The 23,433-nt window shown below is 45.1% G+C and overlaps 1 protein-coding gene across 1 annotated transcript in view; it reads right to left on the reverse strand.

Moving 5' to 3' along the window:
- LOC139273064 (metastasis-associated protein MTA3-like) overlaps positions 1 to 23,433 on the reverse strand; it is a 355,482-nt gene that overhangs the window by 231,217 nt on the left and 100,832 nt on the right. Inside the window, exon 5 of the mRNA XM_070889376.1 lies at positions 16,346 to 16,409. Within this exon, the coding sequence (XP_070745477.1) occupies positions 16,346 to 16,409 (64 nt within the window). The remainder of the gene's footprint in view (positions 1 to 16,345; positions 16,410 to 23,433) is intronic.

The following is a 23,433-nucleotide window of genomic DNA, read 5'->3' on the forward strand; positions in this document are numbered from 1 at the left end:
TTTATTTACATGCACTATGTATTTATATAATTTGATTTATAACAGTCATGAATGACTGCCAACAGATGTGAGGTCTTTCACTTTTACCGGGAATGTTGTAGTCAAAGCCTGCGGTCACGGTGCACGTCTTTAGGTAAAGAATGATAATTATCATAATAATCATGATTACATCTGTCAGTTGTGTGTTATCAGTCTCTGTGACAGTACCTAGCAATGATATCACGCAATGATCTCATGCCATGTCGTCCTGTCACCTTTTCAGAAGAAGCTATCGACGATGAGGTCCGTGCAGAGGCGAACAGGTGGGAGGCCACCAGTCCCCAGCGACATCACTGAGATGGAGGAGCAGGTGCTCGCACTCGTGGGGAAGCACACCCGGACAGCCAAGCAAGCATCTGCAGACCTGAGTAAAGTTTACACCATTGCGTGATGTAAAGTCAATAGATGCTACACCCACTCATATCCAATCATATATGATAGATGATTTCTAAAATTGTCCTGAAATAATGCTGGCCTAATGTAAATCATTGCAATACACAATGCATTGATGGTCATGAAATGTGATGTCCGTGATGATCTTGATAGCGGTGGTCCTTTTGTCATGCATACGCTGTGTGTAGCGCTGGAATCATCTTGTGACCCTAGCATCCCCTTCTCTTCTAATAACTTCATTTATGTTTTGCAGCTCAGCCAGCAGCGCGGGGTCGAACCCGCCGGACGATCCTCCATCGGCTGAGGAGCGCCGATTCTCGCCCGTAATCCGCTGGGTCTGTTCTCTACGGATGAGAGCGCGGACTTCGAGGAATCTGCATTGCCACGCTCCAGAAGCCATTCCACTCCAAGACCATCTCGTGCTCCTCCAGTCATTCCTGCCACTACCCTGGAGGTACCGGTCCCAACCACCTCGCCACAGGGCACTCCATTTGCCCCCAGAATGGTGCCGACCACGCAAAAGTTTTGTGGGCTCTGCAGGTTTGGTCCATGAGCACGACATGAGAGCGGAGAGATGGTACAGTTGTCCAGGAGGACGATAGACATTGGTGACCAGCTCCTCAATGCATTGGGGGTCATATCCCGACAGCTGGCTGAGTACGTCACTGGGTACGTTCCACGGATGGCGGAGGCCCTGGAGGCGATAGCCAGGAACACTGCTGGCACAGGCCTCCCAGTGGTCCCGGAGCACGGCACTCCACCCCTAGGTTCGGCACCACCACTGCGAACAACAGATGAGAGCAAGGACCAAGATCCTCTTTCCGGATCAGAGAATGTTCCCCCCTCGGCAGCCCCCGCTCCAGTACCCATCCAACCACCACCACCTCTGCCTTCATCCCCTCCCAATGAGGCACCGCCTGAGGAGCTCTTCGGCCAGGTGGCGTGGAGCAAAGAGGGGAGGGGGTAGAGGTGGGGAGGAGATGGGGGGGGGAAGGAAAGTGAGGTGCATGTCCGCAGGTGATGGCTGTGTTATATCTCCACCTCGGTGTATGCAATTTGTTGTAATGTATGGGGGGAGGAGGGGGCCACCCTCCTGGTTTGCCTTTGTATTCTGTGTTGCTGGATATGTTGACCATTTGATTGATGCCAATAGTCAAAAAGGTGGGGTGTGGGTGGGGGTGGGGTGTTTTTGGCCGTGATATTTATGATTTCAGATCAATGTTGGTATAAAAATGTTTTCATTGAACATAATCTTGTTGCACATTGTCTCAGATAGCTGGACTGTTACACACTGGTGATTCCTTAACATGAAAGGGTTAAATAAACCTTAACTTCAATCAATGTAAACTTTAACTGGCACCAAGATGATGGGCACCATTGATGTCTGAGCTACACACACACAGCAGTGTGTCAGCGCCATCACTCACAGCAACGTTCTTTCAGGCAAATCGTTCAGATATCAGCTCCTGACATAAGAGACTTGCAGCTATGTAGTTACCAGGGGCCCTTTCCTGCGGTCTGGAGGGTGGCGTGGGCATGGTTACATAGCCAGCCTGATTGTCTGGCCCGAGGTCAGCGTCCAGCCCCTCATCCTCCTCTCTCTCCTGAGGTGGAGCATCAGTCCCTTCTGGCAATCTTTGGCCCCTCCTGATAGCCAGGTTGTGCAGCATGGAGCACACAACCACGAATTTAGTTACTTGCTCAGGATTGTATTGTAGCTCCTCTCCTGAGTAGTCCAGGCCTCTGAAGCGCTGCTTAAGCACAGTTATTGTTTTCTGGACCACATTGCGTGTGTCTCTGTGGCTCTGGTTGTATTGCTTCTCGCCCTCGGTGTGGGTGTCACGTCGGGGGGTCATCAGCCAGGCGGCTAGGCCATATCGGTTGTCACCAAGCATCCAGCATTGTCCTTCTGGCTGCCTCTTAAACATGTCAGAGAAAGCGCTCTCACGCAGGATGTGAGCCTCATCGAAGCTGCCCGGACAATTGGCATTCACTGCCATTATGACCTGGTTGTGGCCGGCAACTAGTTGGACCTTCAGGGAGTGAAATCCTTTTCTGTTATGTAAAAGCTCTAGGTCCTGAGAAGGTGCCCGCATGGCGATGTGAGTGCACTGTATTGCTTCCTGCACCCTGGGGAACTTAGCAATGTGGTAGAATGCTCCAGCCCTGTCAGTCTGAGTCTCCATGGTCATGGGGAAGCTGATAAAGTCCATCCGTGACAGAGAGGAAATCTCGACCGCGGAGCCCCGAAAGGAACCAGATGCATAGAAAGACAGTGCCGCGGTGACCTTGACCTCGACCGACACTGATATCCTGATGGCAGGCTGCATATGCGGCCTGATGAGCTCACATATTTCATTGATCTCTCCCTTGTGGAAGCGCAGTCTCCGAAGGGAAGTGTGCTCAGACACGTCGCGGTAAGACCTCTTTTCATTGTAAGTGCGGGGTGTGTATGGTCTGGACCTCGCCCAGCGCGGACACAATGGGCCGGAATGGCCTCTTTCTGCATTATAAATTTCTATGTTTCTATTCTTGCATGTCTTAAATTGGGCACTTGTGCATCAGACATTGAGCCATTTGCACTCTGCAGCATCTGCATATTAATCGATGCAGGCTGAGAAATGGCTGGCCCCATTGCAATGAAAGTATAATAGCGATTGATCAGAAGCAATAATTTCCTCACTAAAATACAACTACAGTAAACCCCCAATAGTCCAGAGTCTGAAAATATGTCTGTTGAGATGGTCACTTCACCCGAGAAGAATTCCAGAGTCAATGCAAACTCCCCCGAAGTTGAAGCAGTCTTTTGAATGAAGCGACCTGCAATTTAAATAATGGCGCCCACACGCTGTGATTTGTTCAGAACAGTTCCACTTTTTCTGAGCGGTGTTTTGGGCGAGCGATATTGTGGGCGAGATGCGTGTGAGGTGGTGAAAGTGACGCTGGGCAATCTCCTGGTATTAGTTTCGGCAAATGTGATCTTTACGATAAAAAAAAGTGGGCAGTCGGTATTATTGAATCTCAGCGTTAATTACGTGCGGAAACTAACACTCGGCGATATTATGGGTGTTGATTTCGCCCACTGTGATGATCCCGCCCAAAAAAAGTGGGCGGGCAGTATTATTTTTTCCCGGCGTCACGCACATGAGGAAAGTAACGCTCGTCGATAGTGTCCGAAAAATGGGTGTCAGTTTCCATTTTGTGGCTAAATGGACGATATACATAATTTCAGTGGTAAAATGGATGTTAAATGGGCGTTGTGCATGCAAAAAAAAGTGGAAAATCTAGCACCATGAGTTGATATGATCTGGAATGCACTGCCTGAAAGAGTGGTGGAAGCAGATTCAATAGTAACTTTCAAAAGGGAATTGGATAAATACTTGAAGGGAATAAAATCACACGACAAGGGGAAAAGAGCAGGGTAGTGGGACTGATTAGATAGCTCTTTCAAGAGCCGCCACAGGCACGCTGATCCAAGTGGCCTTCTTCTCTACTGCATCATTCTATGGGCTAGAAATTCGCCACCGTTAGGATCGATTTAGCTCCATTTATTAAAAGTATTTTTTTGGAGCTAAATAAATTTAGGGCCATTTTGTTAGTTTCGCCAGTGATGTAATACCTTCCTTAAAAAAATAAGGGCCAATTTTTTTTTTTGGAGAACAGTTTTTGTGTCGTCACTCGGGGTCAAACCCAACGATAATGCCGTTTTTGCAAGTTTCCCCAATAAGGATATTTTTAAGGACAGTGCTAAATATCACTTTTAAAAAGCTTGCCTTAACGAATCGAGTCCAAACGAAATCGGCATAAATGGGGCCATCTTGGGAAACGGAGCTAAAATTTAAAGCTTTGGGAGGGAACAAAACCTATATTTTATGTAAAAATGACTTAAAAATGCGCTGAATATTTGAGGTTTTAAAAGTTAAAGGACTACTTTGACTACGAAGCAGCAATTTCAAAAATGTAAACTTTTCGGTAATTTTGCTTTATTCTTCAGCTTGCACTGTCAGCCACACTGTACCGCAGCAATTTCCCTGCCCTCCTCCTCAAAGCAGACACACTGGCCGTAACCAGATCTGGGAAGCAACACCACTACCGGCAGCGGGGAAATAAAGAGCAGCAGCCGAAGGACATGAAACTACACAGACATTTCTGTCTCATTTTCTACCAAGGCAAACTTGTTAAAGGGATTTAGGGCCATGGTTACGAGAGAGAGAGGAGAGAGAATGAAACGAGACAGCGAGAGAGAAAGAGAGAGAATGGAAAGAGAGAGAGAGAGAGGGAGAGAAAATGAAACGAGACAGAGAGAGATTGAACTCAAAACTCTATGTGGTCAGGCCATGTTTATTTTACAGAGCAAGTTTCACTAAAAGATGCCTAAATATCCATTCACCAGCATCAAAGCAGAGAATAAGAAATTTTACGGTCAAAGTAATCTCCCCACCTGCATTTTAACTTTATAGCCTCAAGTATATGCTGTGTTGGGCATGCGCAGAATGGACGTTATTTTTAAGGCGAAAAAATTTAAGCTCCCTCCTTAAAAACGGCGTATTTTAAGGCTATGCCAAAATTTTGGCGAAACTTAGGCCTTATTTCGACATTATTTGCAAATAGTGCCAAAAACTGAGCTATTTTTCAATGTGGAAAGTCTGGCCCAAAGATTCTAAGAAAATTGGTGCTGTGAGCTTGATAATCTGGAGTCAAGGTAACTTATGGGTTCTGTGTCTTATTTTCTGCCTATTCTTGAACTATGGTCTAGCCTGGCAGCTTTAGTAGCCATCAACCAGGGGTGTAATCCCAGGGTTACATATACAAACATTAAGCCAAAGCTTTCCTAATTTGTGAAACAGAACAGCCCGTACAGGAACAGACTCTTCCAGCTACACTTGTGCATAGACAGCTCATTATAAACCCGTTACAAAGAAATAGGTGAAGAGTGGTGAATTATTTACTGAATATTTCCATGAAAAATAAATGGAACAAAAACAATTGACCGGCAGTAGCAATTCTCTAAGCTATGTCAACAGTCCAATAATCCACCTCCGTCTCCTGCAGTTTGATTGACCCGGCCCTCACAAGGAGATAAGCAATACTTTCCACCTCCAACAATATTGGACTGGAAATCCCGACCTCCCTGAGTCCGTACTGAGTGTATACAGACCCGGGAAAGCATTGCAAAAGACGGTTTTCAGCGCACAATGCGCATGCACTGAAAACCGGCTTTTCCGATCTGTCAAGCTCCAGCTTGACAGATCTCCTCTGTATCGCCACAGCTAGGACATTCTCATGGGCGCGATTGCGATATTTACCCATATCTTGCCCAGCAAATGTCCTGAAACCTCTTGCGCCTGATTAAAGCAGGCGCAAAGCTTATTTTTACAGGCGTAAGAGTTTTAAAACACACAAAACATTATAAAATAAAATTCAAATAATCACATTTTGTTTAAAAACCCTGCCCACTAGGGTAAGTTTATTTTAAACCACAATTTTAAAAACTTTAAAAAAAAGCAGAATATATATTTTTTCTAAGACTTTAATTTCAATTAATTTTAATTATGTGAAGTGTGTTTTGTATTTTTTATTATAGTGTTTAGTGTGTTTGTTTTTTTTTCTCATCAATAGCAATGAGAACTCAGATATGGAGTTCTCATTGCTATTAATGAAAATGCTGTGGAATACTGTACCTGATTGGTTGTGCCGTCACACGTGACTGCACCTTCTGTGTTCGAACCTCGGGGACAGGAACGCGCTTCGCAGCGCGCGAAGAGAAGGCCTCCCCAACGGAATCCCAGGCACCTCCAAGACCACCAGGAATATTCATAAAAATTCTCCGGTCGGAGGCATTCGTTCAAAAGAAGCCTCCGATCAAAATTTCAAGGCCATTACTCCCACTTTGTTGTCGGTGTAAGCAAGTTTCAAAATAAAGGATGTAGCACAACTAAACTTCAAACTTCCGGAAAAAATTTTTTTAAAGTCCACAATGAAGCAGCATTTTGAAATCAAGGCTAGATTCTGCTAAATATCAGTAAAAGGCAATGAACAATAAAGACAAGTTAAAGGAATGGGAGAAATCAGAGAAAAGAAATAAAGGGGCAAAGTTTCAGCCCGAGTTGCTCCTGTTTTTTTGGAGCAACTGGTTCAGAATGGAGTATCTTAGAAATTGCAATTCTCAACATTTAGTTTGCTCCAGTTCTAGTCAGTTAGAACAGTTTCAGTTTGGAACAGATTTATTTTTTCAAAAGGGGGCGTGTCCAGCCACTTACGCCCGGTTTGAAAGTTTAGGCAGTGAAAACTTACTCCAAACTAACTTCGAATGGAGTAAGTGTAGATTTTTGTACGCTCAGAAAAACCTTGTCTACACTTAGAAAATCAGGCGTAAGTTACAAATCAGGCGTAGGGAATGGTGGGGGGGGGGGGTGTTTAAAGGGAAGTTTACAAACATTAAACACTTCAGTTTTACAAATAAAGAGCCATCATCAACAATAAATGATAAATACATCAATAAATCAACCAATAAATCAATCAAAAAAATTTTTAAAAATTTAAAAAAATTAAAAAATCAATAAATTAAACATTTTCTACTGACCGACTGCAGCACCGGGAGTCTTCCAACAGTGTGCTGGGACAGCCCCCCCAGTATGTCTGTCAGTGTCTCTATCTCTCTGTCTGTCTGTGTGTGTGTTTCTGACAGTGAAGAGAGGGGGAGAAGGGGGGGGAAGGGGAGAAGGGGGGTGAGGAGGAAGGAGGAGGGAGGTAGAGGGTGGGGGGGGAGGTAGAGGGTGGGGGGGAGGTAGAGGGTGGGGGGGGGAGGTAGAGGGGGGGGGGGGGGAGGTAGAGGGGGTTGGGGGGGAGGTAGAGGGGGTTGGGGGGAGGAAGAGGGGGTTGGGGGGAGGAAGGGAAGGAGGAGGGGGAGGGAGGAGGGGGAGAGGGGAAGGAGGTTGAACGGCCGGGCCCAAAGACTTCGGGCTGGATTTACAGGTAGGTGGCGTCGGGTCTCGGGTCCGGGGGGGGGGGGGGGGGGTCGCGGAGATTGTGGGGAGTGGGGGGGGGGGGGGAGAGGAGGAGAGTCGCGGAGGTCGGGTCGGGTGGGGTCGGGTGGAGGAGCAGAGGTCGGGTCGGGGCCGGGGGGGAAGAGCCGCAGAGGTCATAGAAACATAGAAAATAGGTGCAGGTGTAGGCCATTCGGCCCTTCGAGTCTGCACCGCCATTCAATGAGTTCATGGCTGAACATGCAACTTCAGTACCCCACTCCTGCTTTCTCGCCATACCCCTTGATCTCCATTACAGCAGTGAGGTCGGGTCGGGTCGGGTCGGGGGGGGGGGGGGGAGCGGAGGTCGGGTCGGCGGGGGGAGAGCAGGAGTTAAGTCAGGTCGGGTGAGGGGTGAGCCTTATCGACACAGCCCCAGTGCGGCCATTTGGCCAGGGCTAGGGGCTGCGTGCTTCGGGCCCCTCCCACACATTTTTGGGCGCCTGGAGTTACTGCACATGTGCGCCCACTGTTGCGCGCATGTGCAGAGGTCCCGGCACTGTTTTCAGCGCAGGGACCTGGCTCCGCCCCCTACAGCTCGTGCTGCGCCGCGCCCAGCTCCAGAGGACCTGCAGGGAGCCGAAGAATAGGTGAGTTTTTTTTAGGCGCACTCTGTGGCGCGAAAAATGGGCGTCCAGGTCCGGGCTGCGCCGTTTTAGGCGCGGCCCGAAACTTAGGCCCAAAGCAATAAAGGGAGCTAGATAAAGACTAACTTGCATTTATATAGGGCCTTTCACGACCTCAGGACATCTCAAAGCGCTTTACAGCCAATGAAGTACTTTTGAAGTGTCGTCACTGTTGTAATGTAGGAAATGCAGTGCTCGATTTGCACAACGCAAGGTCCCACAAATAGCGATGTGATAATGACCAGATAATCTATTTTAGTAATGTTAGTTGAGGGATAAATATTGGCCAGAACAATAAGATAAATGTTTAATGGTACTATAACAGTAAAGAAATGGTCATTAATCTGCATAAGCAAATTTATTATCCAAATTATATTTTAGCAAATGAATATATTCGACATCCTTCGTGCTTCATCCACCCATGATTACAAATATCTCCATGATATTCAGCATTCCTCGAACCACTGGCCTCCCGAGATCCATGCTCAACACGTGCACGCTCTCAACCTCTCCCTTCAGCTCTTCTATTTCAGAGCTGTCCTGTTTCATTCTTCACTCATCTGCTGCTTTAACACAAAACTTTGTTTATTCTTTTCAGGATGCAAGCTTCAACAACTCTTACATACTAAGGAACCTCCTGATCCTTCTTTCTCTGATTCCATCGCTCCTTGCAATTTTACCTTTTGTCATGTTTTCACTTTCCCTTCTGCCCTTCCACTCTCCCTTCTGCCCTCCCGCCCTCCCTTCTGCCCTTCCGCCCTCCCTTCTGCCCTTCCACTCGCTGACCCTAAACGATTATTCCTCAGCCCCCTGCACAACGGACCCTTTCTCCCACCTTTAGAACTCTCATTCCACCTGGACCCCTCCCTCTGGCCTCTTACCCTCGTTTGATCTTTTCAGTGGGAACTGCCAGCATGACATCGCCTGTCTCAATTTCTCTACTCCCTTCACTCATTCTAGTCTACCTCCTTCTGAACTTGCAGCACTCTGTTCTCAGGTCCAAACCTGACATTGTTATTAAACCTGCTGACAAGGGCAGCTCTGTTCTTGTTTGGCGAACAAACCTCTAACTTGTGGATACTGAACGCCAACTCTCCAAAACCTCCTCCTACCCCCCTGCCGCTCCACCATCGCTGGACCATGACCCCACCACCAAACCCCCACCCCCCCCACCTCACCATGGCATCCAACCTCAGTCACTCAACCGCACACAGCCTGCTTTTACCACCTTCCCAAGATTCACAAACAGGACTGCCCTGGTAGACTCATCTTTTCAGCCTGTTCTTGTCCTACGGAACTCATTTCTTCCTATCGCGACTCATTTATCTCCCCTCACCTAGTCTTGCTTGATCAACCTCATTGAATTTTTTGAAGAGCTAACAGAGAGAGTAGACAATGGTAATGCAGTAGATGTAATTTATCTAGATTTTCAGAAGACCTTCGATAAGATACCCAATAATAGACTGATCAACAAAGTCAGAGGATGCAGAGTCAGGGGACAAATACAGAATGGATAGTTAGCTGGCTTCAAGACAGAAAGCAGAGGGTAGGGATAAAAGGTAGAAGGTGGCAGAAGGTGGGTAGTAATGTTCCACAAGGATCAGTGCTGGGACCACTGTGGTTCACAATTTAGACTTTGGAATCAAAAACACAATTTCTAAATTTACGGATGACACCAAATTGGGGGAGGACATTAATAAACTTGCAGAATGGGCATATAATTGGCAAATGAAGTTCAACACAGATAAATGTGAGGTATTACATTTTGATAGGAAGAATAGGGAGGTCACTTATTACTTGGAGGGTGAGAGTCCAGGAGGGGTAGAGGAAAAAGGGGATCTCGAAGTACAAATACACAAATCGCTAAAAGTTGGGACGCAGGTCAGCAAGGCCTTTAAAAAAAGCAAACCAAGCACTGGGGTTTATTTCCAGAGGTATAGAATGGAAAAGTAGGGAAGTTATGCTAAACCTGTATCAAACCTTGGTTAGACCAATGCAAGGGTATACATATCAGGAAACGTGATCTAATAGAGGTCTTTAAAATTATGAAAAGTTTTGATAGAATGGATAGAGAGAGAATGGTTCCACTCTGAAGCGCATAACTAGAGGCCATTAATATAAGATAGTCACCATTAATATAAGATGGTCACCAAGAAATCCAATGCGGAATTCAGAAGAAAATTCTTTACCCAAAAAGAGTGGTGAGAATGTGGAGCTCGCTACCACAGGGAGTGGTTGAGGCTCGAGTGGAGCATAAACGCCAGCATGGACTGGTTGGGCCGAATGGCCTGTTTCTGTGCCATATATCCTATGTAATATGTAATCTTCCTACGTCCATCCGCGACTCTTCTGACGCCATCCGCTACTAGAACAGTTTCCAGTTTCCTGGCCCTTACTGTCTCGTTTTCACTAGACATTCAGTCCCACTACACCTCCATCCCCCACCAGCAGCCTGCGTGCCCTCCGCTTCTTTCTTGAATGGAGGCCCAACTAGTCCGCATCCACCACCACCACCCTCTTCCACCTGGCTGAACAACTTCTCCTTTGACTTCCCTCACTTTCTCCAAATGAAAGTTGTCGCTATGGGAACCCATATGGGTCCAAGCTATGTCTGCCCTTTCGTGGGATACATGGAATATTCCTTGTTCCAGTCTTACTTAGGTTCCCCTTCCTCCCGCTACCTGTTCACAATTTGAACTAGAACATTTTATCACCTTTGCTTCTAATTTCCATCCCTCCCTCATCTTTACATGGACCATCCGGACGACTCTTCCCTTCCCTTCCTCGACCTTTATCTCCATTTCTGAGCATGGCAGTCAATATCTAAGCCCACTGGCTCCCACAGTTACCTTAATTACACTTCCTCCCACCCAGATTCCTGTAAGGACTCGATTCCATTATGTTCTGACGATGCCACGCTCCACACCAGTGCTTCTGATATGTCTTTTTCCCTCAACTGAGGATTCCCCTCCACTGTGGTTGACGGAGCTCTTAAACGTGTCCATACCATTTCTCAGACTTCTGCCCTCACACCATCCCCTCCCTCCCAGAACCATAGATAAGATCCCCCTTGTCCTCACCTTCCACCACCAAGCCTCCCCATTCAATGCATCATCCTCCATCATCTCCAGCATGATGTCACCACCAAGCACATCTTCCACTCCCCTTTCAACATTCCAAAGGAACCGCTCCCTCCACAACACTGTTGTCCACCAATACCCATTCCCCTTCCCCTTCCCATGCAAGAACAAGAGATGCAACTTCTGCCCTTTCACCTTCGTTCCCACCAGAGTGCCCCAAACACTCCTTCCAAACAGCGATTTATTTGTACCTTTTTCAATTTAGTATACTGTATTTGCTGCTCACAATGCAGTCTCCTCTACATTGGGAAGACCAAACGCAGATTGGGTGATCACTTTGCTGAGCACCTCTGTTGAGTCTCCAAGCATGACCCTAAGCTTCCAGTCGGCCTGCCATTTTAATTCTCCAACCCATTCCCACTCTGACCTCGGCCTCCTACAAAGCTGTTCCAATAAAGCTGAACGGAGGCTTGAAGAACAGCACCTCATCTTTAGATTAGCCACTTTAGAACCTTGCAGACTCAAAACTTCAGTTTATAACCACTGTTCCTATTTTTCCAGACACCAGATGCTGGTAATGGTTCTGATATTACCATTTACAGCTTCTCTAGACCCATTTTATGTTCCTTTTATTGTCCCATTGCCACCGGCTTTTGCCTTGCACCATATCCCTTTTGTTATTTAATCACTCCTGCCCTCCACTCTCTCACAGGTCTTCCCGTCTTCCAGTTGTGAAGTACCTTCTTCCAATTCTGACGAAAGATCATTGACCTCAAACGTTGACTCTGTTTCTCTCTCCACAGATGCTGCCTGACCTGCGGAGGAGTATTTCCAGCATTTTCTGTTTTTATTTCAACTACCAACATCTGCACTATTTTGCTTTTGTTGTTCTCAGCCTCCTTATCATGATGTTACTGGGGAAGAGTGCATGAATCATTCAGGAAAAAACATCATAATGCAACAAAAGAAGTGCAAGGTCAAACAATTTTAAAACATCAATTGCTATTAATCTTGCAATGAATTTTTTTTATTTTCGTTAATCTTGATTTTAATCACATTTAATTGAAAAAATTACTGCATCCAAGTTTGCTTTATATAAAAAACTCAAACTGACTTTATTGCTTAAAGTTCTGAGACACTGGAACTCTGTTTGACAGTAGGTACAAGTAGTCGTTTCTATCGAATGAACTGTCAAAACGTTTAAAAAAAATAAACTTCCCATTTACAAGTCTTTCATTTTTGTGTTTTTCTCCATAATGCTTTAGTTTGCCTTTACCTTCTTTTTCTTTCAATTGCATCTTGTTGAATATTGGTCCACATTAAATACAATATATTTTTTTAATTTGCTTGAGAATCCCGTTTTATACTTTTATTTTTTGCTCTCTTTCCTTTTTTAAGGATGGCTTTCTGCCGTGCTGCGCCCCATCCAGCCTCTTTGCCCCAACCTGGCGGGCTTTCTGTCCGACCACCCAACCCGGAATGCCACTCCGCCAGCTACCCAACATCAAGTGGCAAGCCCTATTAGTCCCTGATTGGCAATCTCCTTTATTTTCTTTCTTTATTGCCTGATCCTACATTTCCATCCGCTAGTAGATGGCTGGGAAGCAGCAGCAACAAGGGCAACACCAGAGGAAGCATTGTCGGGTAAACTGAAATAATTTCATATTTTTAATTTGAAAACACAGAAAAGGGATTAATGGTGTTTGAAAACAAAGTTTTGAACATCAGAGCTCCTTTTTCAGAAACGCAATATTATCTCTGTAACCTCTGCACTTAACGTGTTTAAAAACATTAATCACCAAAAATTGTGTGTGTTAACCGCAGAAGTTAATTGTGATTGACAGCCTAATACAAACATAAATTGTAAAGTAAAAGAAAAAACCGCAGTTACCTGTGTACAAGTGAAGATTCCTTACTTTCTATTAAAAACTTTCATTAAAATCAGATGAAGAGTTTAAAAATTATTTTAATGATAAATTATTAAATTACTGTTCAAATGTGAAAAAGTACTCCAACATAAATCCGACCTACTTCTTGTGAAGCAAAGTATTGGAAGTGAATCGCTGCATCTTTTTGGGGATGTATGAAGTACTGTTTCAAATTTTACATTCGGCAACTAAAAATATTAACATTTCAATTTTGTCCAATTTTACCACAACCAAAAGTCCAAAAGTGACTTCTTTAAAATAGGAAAAATATACGACCTGCTGCAATTTTTTTTATTTTAATTCTATAAAAGCTAAAATACCCTACTTATTGAATTAATAAAAAATGAGTATGAAAATGAATAAAAAGGTATCACAAAAATTATTTTCAAAAGCTATTACTGGATATTGAAGAAAGAAACAAAGATGAAGGGTAAAGGGGTGTTGTTCAAATTGGAGATGGTTTGGGAGTGGTAAGACAGTGCAATGTTCAATTTGGTCTCAGTATATTTAGATTATTTTGATGTGGGCACATAATCTCAACATTTTCTGATTACACAAATGTAGGGGGTTGGGAAAACAGCAACGAGTACTAGAAAAGACTTAAGAACATAGATTAGTGGAATGAACAGACAGGTGGCAGATGCAATTTAATGTAGATAAGTGTGAGGTAGTACATTTTGGGGAAATATAAAATAAGGCATAGGAGTATAGACTCAATGGAAATATGGAGATACCCAAGGACTATGATACATCATCCTCTGAAAGTGAGAGGGCAAGTAGAGAAAGTTATAAAAAGTGGCAATGGCATTTTGGGTTTTATAAATAGGAGCATAGGATACAAGAGTAGAAAGTTCATTATAAATTTGTACACACATTGGTTCATCATCATCATCTTAGGCAGTCCCTCGAAATCGAGGATGGCTTGCTTCCATTCAAAAAGTGAGCACTCAGGTGACTGAACAGTCCAATTCGGGAATTACAGTCTCTAGCGCAGGTGGGATAGATAGTCTTTGGAGGAAAGGGTGGGTGGGGAGTCTGGTTTGCCACACACTCCTTCCGCTGCATGCGCTTCGTTTCTGCATGCTCTCGGCGACGAACTCGAGGTGCTCAGCGCCCTCCTGGATGCTCTTCCTCCACTTAGGGCAGTCTTTGGACAGGGACTCCCAGGTGTCACTGGGGATATTGCACTTTATCAAGGAGGTTTTGAGGGAGTCATTGAAATGTTTCCTCTGCCCACCTGGGGCTCGCTTGGCTGTGGAAGAGTTCAGAGTAGAGCGCTTGCTTTGAAAGTCTTCTGTCCAGCATGTGGACAGAATGTGACCCGCCGAACGGAGCTGGTTGAGTGTGGTCAGTGCTTCGATGCTGAGGATGTTGGCCTGATCGAGAACACTGATGTTGGTGCATCTATCCTCCCAGGGGATTTGCAGGATCTTGCGGAGGCATCGTTGGTGGTATTTCTCCAGCGATTTGAGGTGTCCAACTGTATATGGTCCACATCTCTGAGCAATACAGCCCTGTAGACCATAAAGCTCGATGCCAGATTTGCGGGCCTGATCTTCGAACACTCTCTTCTTCAGGCAGCCGAAGTTCTGCGCTGGCGCACTGGAGACGGTGTTGAACCTCGTCGGCGATGTCTGCCCTTGCTGATAATAGGCTCCTGAGGTATGGAAAGTGATCCACGTTGTCTAGGGCCGCGCCGTGGATCTTGATGACTGGGGGGGGGGGGCAGTGCTGCGTGGCGCAGTCAGGTTGGTGGAGGACCTTTGTCTTTCGGATGTTCAGTGTACCCCTCTGTGAAGATGTTGGCGATGACTTGGAGATCAGCTTCTGGAACGTGCGCAGATGCAAGCGTCTTCCATGTACTGTAGTTCCGACGACAGAGGATGGGACGGTCTTGGATCTGGCTTGGAGGCCACGAAGGTTGAACAGGTTCCCACTGGTTCTATAGTTTAGTTCCACTCCAGCGGGGAGCTTGTTGAGTGTGAGGTGGAGCATTGCAGCGAGGAAGATCGAGAAGAGAGTTGGCACGATGACGCAGCCCTGCTTGACCCCAGTTTGGACATTGATAGGGTCTGTGGTGGATCCGTTGGTCAGGATCACGGCTTGCATGCTATTGTGGAGCAGGCGGAGGATGGCGACAAACTTTTGGGGGCAGCTGAATCGGAGGAGGACGCTCCATAGTCCCTCAAGGTTAACAGCGTCAAAGGCTTTTGTAAGGTCAAAGGCGGCCATGTACAAGGGTTGGTGCTGTTCCCTGCATCTCCCCTGCAGTTGTCACGCCGTAAAGATCATGTCAGTTGTACCCCGTACACATTGGTTAAATCACAATTAAGAACATTGTTCTTAGTTTTGGGCATTTCATTATAGAGACCACATTAAAATCATAGAGACCGTACAGCATAGATTGACCAGAATGATACCAAGGATGAGAAACTATAGTTATGGCGAGACTGGAGATACTTGCGGACTATTTTTACTTGAACAGAAATGATTAAGAGGTGGATTAATATACATTTTTAAATTATGAAGGTTTTGATTGGATGAACAGGGAAAGACTATTTCCTTTAATTACAGAGTCTGTAATGAGCAGTCATCAATTTAAAATGGGCACAGACAGTGAGGAAAGGGGTCAGGAGAAATTTCTTGACACAGACTGTTGTTGAAGCATGGAATGCTTTGCCTTAGGATGAAGTTGAGACAAAGACCATTACATCAAGGGAAAATTGGATAAATATTTGAAGCAAAGGAAGATACAGGGCTATGGTGAGAGCACGACACAGTGGGATTAGTATTGGATTGCTCTAGCAAAAGAGCCGACATGAACATGATGGACCAGATGACTTCCTTCTGTGCTGTAACTGTCTGCTGTTCTAAAGAAACACTCCAGGGATCTGCAATGGGTTTTGAAATTCAGCAGTTATTCTAGATGAAATCAGCAATCCCTCATCTAGCTCTCCGTAGAGAAGTTCCAGTATTCCACTGACCGTGTCATTCTGCAAAAGTCTGAGGGTCTCTAATCATAGCATCACTAATTATAACATGGCACATCACAGAGGGATAAATATCATTGCCACTTGAATCAAGAACGTGCCAATGTTTCAATTTTTCAGATGCCGCAATATTACTTTTTACATAAAAACCACCAAAGAGGGTTTCTAGAGTCTGAATTTCAGCGTTTGCAAAAAGTTCCTGGAAATTATTTTTGAGCAAATGTCAGTCATAACAATATCAACAAAGGTTGGTCTATACTTTACCTCTTTTTCCAAATAGCAGGCCACTGACTCGGTTTCGTTCAAAAGTGAAACACCGCATTTGCCCCTAAGGGGAAAAATACATTCAGTTCAGCAAAACTCCAAATAAAGCCATGAATTGTTTTCAGTAAAAAAAAAATACAATCTAAAACAAAGTACATGCACTTGTAGTTTCTTTGATCTGGCTGCCATTCTTGTCACCCAGGTTGCCTGCTTTCGCCAGTGCTGCTACAGCCTCTTTAAGCAGCAGGTTCTGCTGCACCAAGTCTCTGAATCTTCTCTCAGGCAGCCTGTATGCCTCTTCCTATTTAAATTATCTGATCCTACAATTTACACTACTACTCAAAGGTGGATGAAAGGAGAGAAGCAATACCTTCCCCTCCCACAATTAATGAGACACGCTAATCATTCCTACCATGTGAAAATGCTAAGCTTTGAATTCAGGGACATAACTTAAGAGTTTTAACCCTTTGTGAACTGCTGTAACATTACCTGTGCCCTACCAATTCCAGAGGTTCCATTTAAGTTCTCGATGGTTACAAAGTTTTAACAGAAAAAAAGTGGTTTTGGTCAGTCTTTCTCCTTTTGGCTCACTCTTTTTGTTCATCCATTATTGTCATTGTCAGGGATATGGCTTCTGGTGTTCTGATGAAAGGTCATCAACCTGAAACATCAACTCCATTTCTCTCTTCACAGATGCTGCTTGACCCGCTGAGGGTTTCCAGCATTTTCTGTTTTTATTTCAGATTTCCAGCATCTGCAGTATTTTTTTTAAATGAACTATTACTTTTCTACTGAATTCCTAATTAGCTTCCAATATTCTCCTTTTCTTTTGCCTTGCCTAGAGGCGCAGAATCATAAAATAGTGCACTTTCATGGTTTCTAGTAACCCTCTGGTACATCAATCGAGATACTATCCTGCACGTGTGACCCAATGAGTGGGTATTATCGGGGTATTCAACAATGAAGCCATCACAATTGAGTCTAATCTATCTTTGCCGACATATGTACACTTTCCAGCAATAGAACGGTAGCACTCTCTCCTCTACATCAGAACGTTCCAAGTTCAAATCCCACTCCACAACTTAAGCACATAATCCAGGCTGACATTTCAGTGCCGTACTGATGGAATGCTGCACCGTGTGAAGTGCCATCTTTCAAATGAGATGTTAAACCCTAGCACCGTAAACTCTCTGTGGATGTAAATGATCACATGACATTACTCAAAGCGAAGCAGGGGAGTGTCTTGACCAATGTGAATGCCTCAAGCAATATCACTAAAACATTATCTGGTCATTCATTACATTAATATAAAAGCAAACTGCTGCGGATGCTGGAAATCTGAAATAAAAACAGAAAATGCTGGAAATACTCAGCAGGTCAGGCAGCATCTGTGGAGAGAGAAACAAGGTTAATATTTCAGGTCGATGACCTTTTGTTAGAACTGGATAAATTTAGAGACATTAACAAGTGTGGGGCAGGGAAAGGGGCGAAGGGAAGGAAGGAAAAGAGGGAAGGTCTATGATAGGGTGGATAGGGCAGGAATGATTAAATGACAAACAGTATGATACTACAGGTTGAACCTCCCTTATCTGGAACCCTCAGGACCTGGCCTGTTCCAAATGAGGGATATTTCCAGGTAAGGAAAGGTCACGTGTTTTCAGTGTGTTTGTGTGCGTGCGCGCCAATTGGCTGGAACGAATGTCAGTCAGTCAGTCTCAACTCACATTGGAGACCAAACTATTCTAGAGTTCGGATATTCTCAAAATCTATGGAATGGTTAGCTGATCCAAAATATTCAATAAAAAGTAGGGATCAGTGTTCCTTACACAAGCTGCTGCTAAGCAAAAAAGATTCAAGCCCATCTGACTTTTTAACATTCTGTGATATTAAAATGGTAAGTACTTTGAAAACATTTTCTGAACAATTTTTATTGGAATTTCCATCAGTGTGGTGGTGGCGGGCCATCGGGCCCCAAGGTGTCGGAGGGCCGTCGGGCCCCGAGGTGGCGGAGGGCCGTCAGGCCCCGAGGTGGGGGAGGGCCATCGGTCCCCGAGGTGGCGGAGGGCCGTCGGGTCCCGAGGTGGCGGAGGGCCGTCGGGCCCCGAGGTGGCGGAGGGCCGTCGGGCCCCGAGGTGGCGGAGGGCCGTCGGGCCCCGAGGTGGCGGAGGGCCGTCGGGCCCCGAGGTGGCGGAGGGCCGTCGGGCCCCGAGGTGGCGGAGGGCCGTCGGGCCCCGAGGTGGCGGAGGGCCGTCGGGCCCCGAGGTGGCGGAGGGCCGTCGGGCCCCGAGGTGGCGGAGGGCCGTCGGGCCCCGAGGTGGCGGAGGGCCGTCGGGCCCCGAGGTGGCGGAGGGCCGTCGGGCCCCGAGGTGGCGGAGGGCCGTCGGGCCCCGAGGTGGCGGAGGGCCATCAGGCCCAGAGGCGTCAGCTCCGAAGTTGGGTAAATTTATTTTACATTGATATTTTGAGAGGTTTTTGGGTACATGTATTGTGGATCTGCAAGTGTAAATGGGCAAGTTTTTTTTCATTGATATTTTGCGAGGATTTTGACCGGCCATATTGCGCGCATGCGCCACCCGGCAGTCGGGAATGGTTCCGAACGAGGGGTGGTTCCGGATAAGGAAGTTCTGGATAAGGGAGGATCAACCTGTACAAAGCAAAAGGAGATGGTAATGAGACAAATAAAGAATCAAACGATGAGTTTAGAAAAGGTGTAAATGGGAATGGCAGAATCATCAACAGCTGCCATGTCAAAAAAATAGGGGCAAAGGTTATGGTCTGAAGTTGTTGAACTTGAGGTCGAGTCCAGAAGACTGTAAAGTGCCTAATTGAAAGAGGTGCTGTTCCTCAAGCTTACGTTGAGCTTTGTTGGAATAGTGCAAGAGGTTGAAAATGGAGAGGTCAGAGTGGGAGTAGTCATTTATTTCACTGTTGTTTGTGGGACATTGCTGTACAGAAATTTACTGCCTTCTTTCTGTACATTACAATAGTGACGACAATTCAAAAGTGCTTTTGTGCTTATGAAGCACTTTGGGAAGTTCTGTGGTCATGAAAGGTGCTAAATTGTTTCTTATAGTTTCGTGCCACATTGCTCAATCAGGAACATCATCTTTAAAACCTATCTATTTACCATTAAAATTGATATGTCCCATCAATCTTAAACTTTTTTTAAAAAAAAAAGAGATTTCCATATAAATGACCACACTACTGTTACATTTGAAGTTGCCCGTGATGGCTGTAGGTGGCACTGTAATAGGGTTTTCCATTTAGAGCACACATCCTTTTGTCACGTTTTTAAGGCTGGTGACTGCAATTGCCTATTAAAAAGTTGGTTCGAGTCTGCCTGCAGTCCCAAAGTCTATCCACTGAGTGACATTGTGGAGGAATATATTACTCTTCTTGGCTCTGACTCACTGCCATGATGGATCTCTCCTCTGTTGCCAGGTTTTAATTTCTCTTATTTATATATGTTTTAAAATGTTAATGTGTACAGCTATTAGCTTTCTTAATTTTTTTCCTCAAATTTAGTTTTGCAAATTTTGCTGCCTGGCCTCCTGTGTCTCCCAGAGCTTTTGAATACTACTGCCATTATTTTATGTACATTATATTTTGTATATCTTTTAAAAATAGAACAATGGGCCGGATTTTACGGTCAGTGAACTCACCACTGATCTTGAAAAAAGCTGCCCACAAAGATTTAGCGAGCTGTAGAGTGTCGATTTCCCCTATTCCGATGTGAATTTGAATCTGCCACCATTTATAGGGGTTCTGTGGCATCCAGCAACAGTGAAGTCATTGGCTAATCTGACAATCAAATTGAGGAATTCTCACAGCCAGCAAACCAGGAAGGAAAAAGCATGGATAATAATTCACTTTTTTAATCATATTACAGAAAGCGAAATAACAATTGGGACCTTCACATGGGATTAAGGTAGAAGCTGAAATATCATAAACAAACATTAAATGATAAAAAAATTTTAAAAATTATTTTTATTGTAAATCATGGAATTTTTAAATGTTATTGTGAGGGAATGACAATCCACACCTATAAAATTAGTTTTTCAAAGCCAGAGAAGTTATTCAGCAGTAAATATAACATTAAAAACTCAATTACACCTCATTCAACAAAGCTTTACATTTTCAATGATTTTTATAGTGAGAATAGTGCGCAAAAAGTTAAAGTTCACGTCAAATGACTGATTCTATGTTGATTGCACCCCATGGAGGAGCAGGTTATCACAGACAGCAACTTCCGGATTTCTGCGTTTAACTGCGCATGTGCGGACACCAGATGTTGCTGTCAGTTTTACACAGTAATGCCTGCGAGCACCGACAATTTCACCATCATTACAACTGCAAATTATATTTTGATTTTCTCATCTCCGTTGCTCCCTGTCCTATTGCACCTGGCCCATTGTCGGCTACTGCTGCTCCCTGCCCTGTTGCCTCCGGCCCATTGTGGGTGACTGCTAGAGGTGAGGACTCGGCGATCACGGGACGTGGGGGGCCCGTTACAGGGTTGTTTGTTGGACTGGAGAAACACTCCTGCTCTTCCTGACTCACAGGTAGTGCTGGAAAGACGCTTACCTGATGGAAAGTAATTAATTGCCGTCAAATGCTTTTGGAAGTCTTAGGGGGGTGATTTTGTTTTATTTCTGGTTATCCATCAAGGAGCTCAAAACTTCATATTCTAACCAGTAGCCTTTATTGAGTTCATTTGGACACACCTTTCTCCTAAGAGTTTAATTTAATAAAATGTCCCAAGACATTTCACATAGAGCAAACAGAATACCAATAGGAGAGATTGTCACACACATGGTCAAAAAGTTAGGTTTTGAGGAAACTTTTAACGCCATGGAGAGGAGTAGCAAGGTTTAGGGAGAGAAATCCAGAGAGCAGGACCAAGACGTTAAAGAGTAGCAGCAAGAGGGGGATGCACAAGAAGCCAGAATCAGAGGACCACAGAATCATCATCATCATCATAGGTAGTCCCTCGAAATCAGGGAAGACTTGCTTCCACTCTAAAAAAAAAAGTGAGTTCTTAGGTGACTGAGTAGTCCAATACGGGAATTATAGTCTCTGTCACAGGTGGGACAGACAGTCGCTGAAGGAAAGGATGGGTGGGAAGACTGGTTTGCCGCACGCTTCTTCCGCTGCCTGCACTCGCTTTCTGCATGCTCTCGGCGACGATACTCGAGGTGCTCAGCGCCCTCCACTTAGGGTGGTCTTTGGTCAGGGACTCCCAGGTGTCGGTGGGAATGTTGCATTTTATCAAGGAAGCTTTGAAGGTGTCCTTGAAACGTTTCTTCTGCCCACCTGGGAATCGCCTGCCATGTAGGAGTTCCGAGTAGAGCGCTTGCTTTGGGAGTCTTGTGTCCGGCATGCAGACAATGTAGCCAGCCCAATGGAGCTTGTCGAGTGTGGTCAGTGGTTTGAAGCTGGGGATGTTGGCCTGATCGAAAACGCTAACGTTGGTGCGTCTGTCCTCCCAGCGGATCTTGCGGAGACATCGTTGGTGGTATTTCTTCAGCGATTTGAGGTGTCCAACTGTATATGGTCCACTACAGCCCTGTAGACCATGAGCTTGGTGCCAGATTTGAGGGCCTGATCTTAGAACACTCTCTTCCGCAGGCGGCCGAAGGCAGCGCTGGCGCACTGGAGGCGGTGTTGAACCTCATCGTCGATGTCTACCCTTGCTGATAATAGGCTCCCGAGGTATGGAAAGTGATCCACGTTGTCCAGGGCTGCGCCTTGGATCTTGATGTTGCAGAGACAAGGAGTGACAAGGGGAGGCTTTGAGGTCAGTGCATTGAGGTTCACAAGCCCAGTAGAGGTTGGTGAGGATAGGAGTAACAAGTGAATGGAACTTAGTGCGGGACAGGATACAGACAAGAGAGTTTTGAACAAGGTGGAGTTTGTATACAGTAGAGGGAGGGAGGCTGGCATGGGGGGGGGGCATTTAAATTACAAAAGTGTGCATAAAAGGTGGGGGTGAAGCAAGGGCTGACGTGTCCCATGGTACAGAACTGGAGGTGGAAGTGGAACTGGAACTAAATAATCTTAGTGATGGATAGAGTATCAGATTTAAAACTTAGCTTAAGGTTAGATAATACACCAAGGTTGTGCAATTTCTGGTCCGATCTGAGTGGATAGAATGGAGGCAATGATATGAAGGTTTTGACAGATGTATTCAGTTTTCCCAGTGTTCTCCTAGAAAAACTTCTGACCCATCCATGACTTAGTGTTTGATAGGCAGTCTGACAACATAGACAGACATGGAATTGTGAGTGCAATGGGTACTATCACTGAGGGGCAGCATGTGAAAAAAAATTAAGACACTCTAGACATGGCTTTACAGGGGCAAGGGGAGAAGGAGCTGCTGGAGATGGACTGGCTACATAGGGACAGGAAGGAGTAGGACCAAGCAATGGGAATTCCCCGGAGGTAGACCATAGAGGGGACATATTAGAGGATTCTGGAGCGGTCACCTGCATTGATCATCATGGAGAGGTCGAGAAGGACAAGAAATTATGTTGCATGTTTATAGTCACAGAAGATGTCATTGATGATTTTGACTAGGAGTCTTGGTGTTGGGGGTATAGTTTATGCAGCAAATCGGTGGAAAAGCAAGACGACAAACAAATGTTTGAAATTTTTATTTAATATTGTGCTTTTAATGTTTATTTTAATTGTACATATTTATTACAGTAATAAAATAATTCCTAATGTTGAGCAGGTGTATTCCTGTACTGAAGTTTTCAGCATTACAATGCCTGAACTGAAACCTTACAAAACAAATGGGCTAAAATTTACAGATCAACAGCTCTTTCGAGTGCGAAAGCAAAAATAAAGTAAAGTTAAGGAAACAAAGGATTGACCATTCTATCATATAATGAGTAAAAAATAATATTCCTATTTAATTGTGAAAGTAGGGGGCTCCACTTATATATAGAAATATGGATCAAAGCTGTGGTAGGGACTCACTCCATCTTCCACACCAAATGCAGTACATTACTGACTGTACCTGCCACATTGCAAGATCCAGTCAGCAAGTACAGCGCTGGAACTGAAGTCAAACACAAGGCAAGCAC

The sequence above is a fragment of the Pristiophorus japonicus genome, chromosome 9, assembly GCF_044704955.1.
Source record: "Pristiophorus japonicus isolate sPriJap1 chromosome 9, sPriJap1.hap1, whole genome shotgun sequence".
NCBI lineage: Eukaryota > Metazoa > Chordata > Chondrichthyes > Pristiophoridae > Pristiophorus > Pristiophorus japonicus.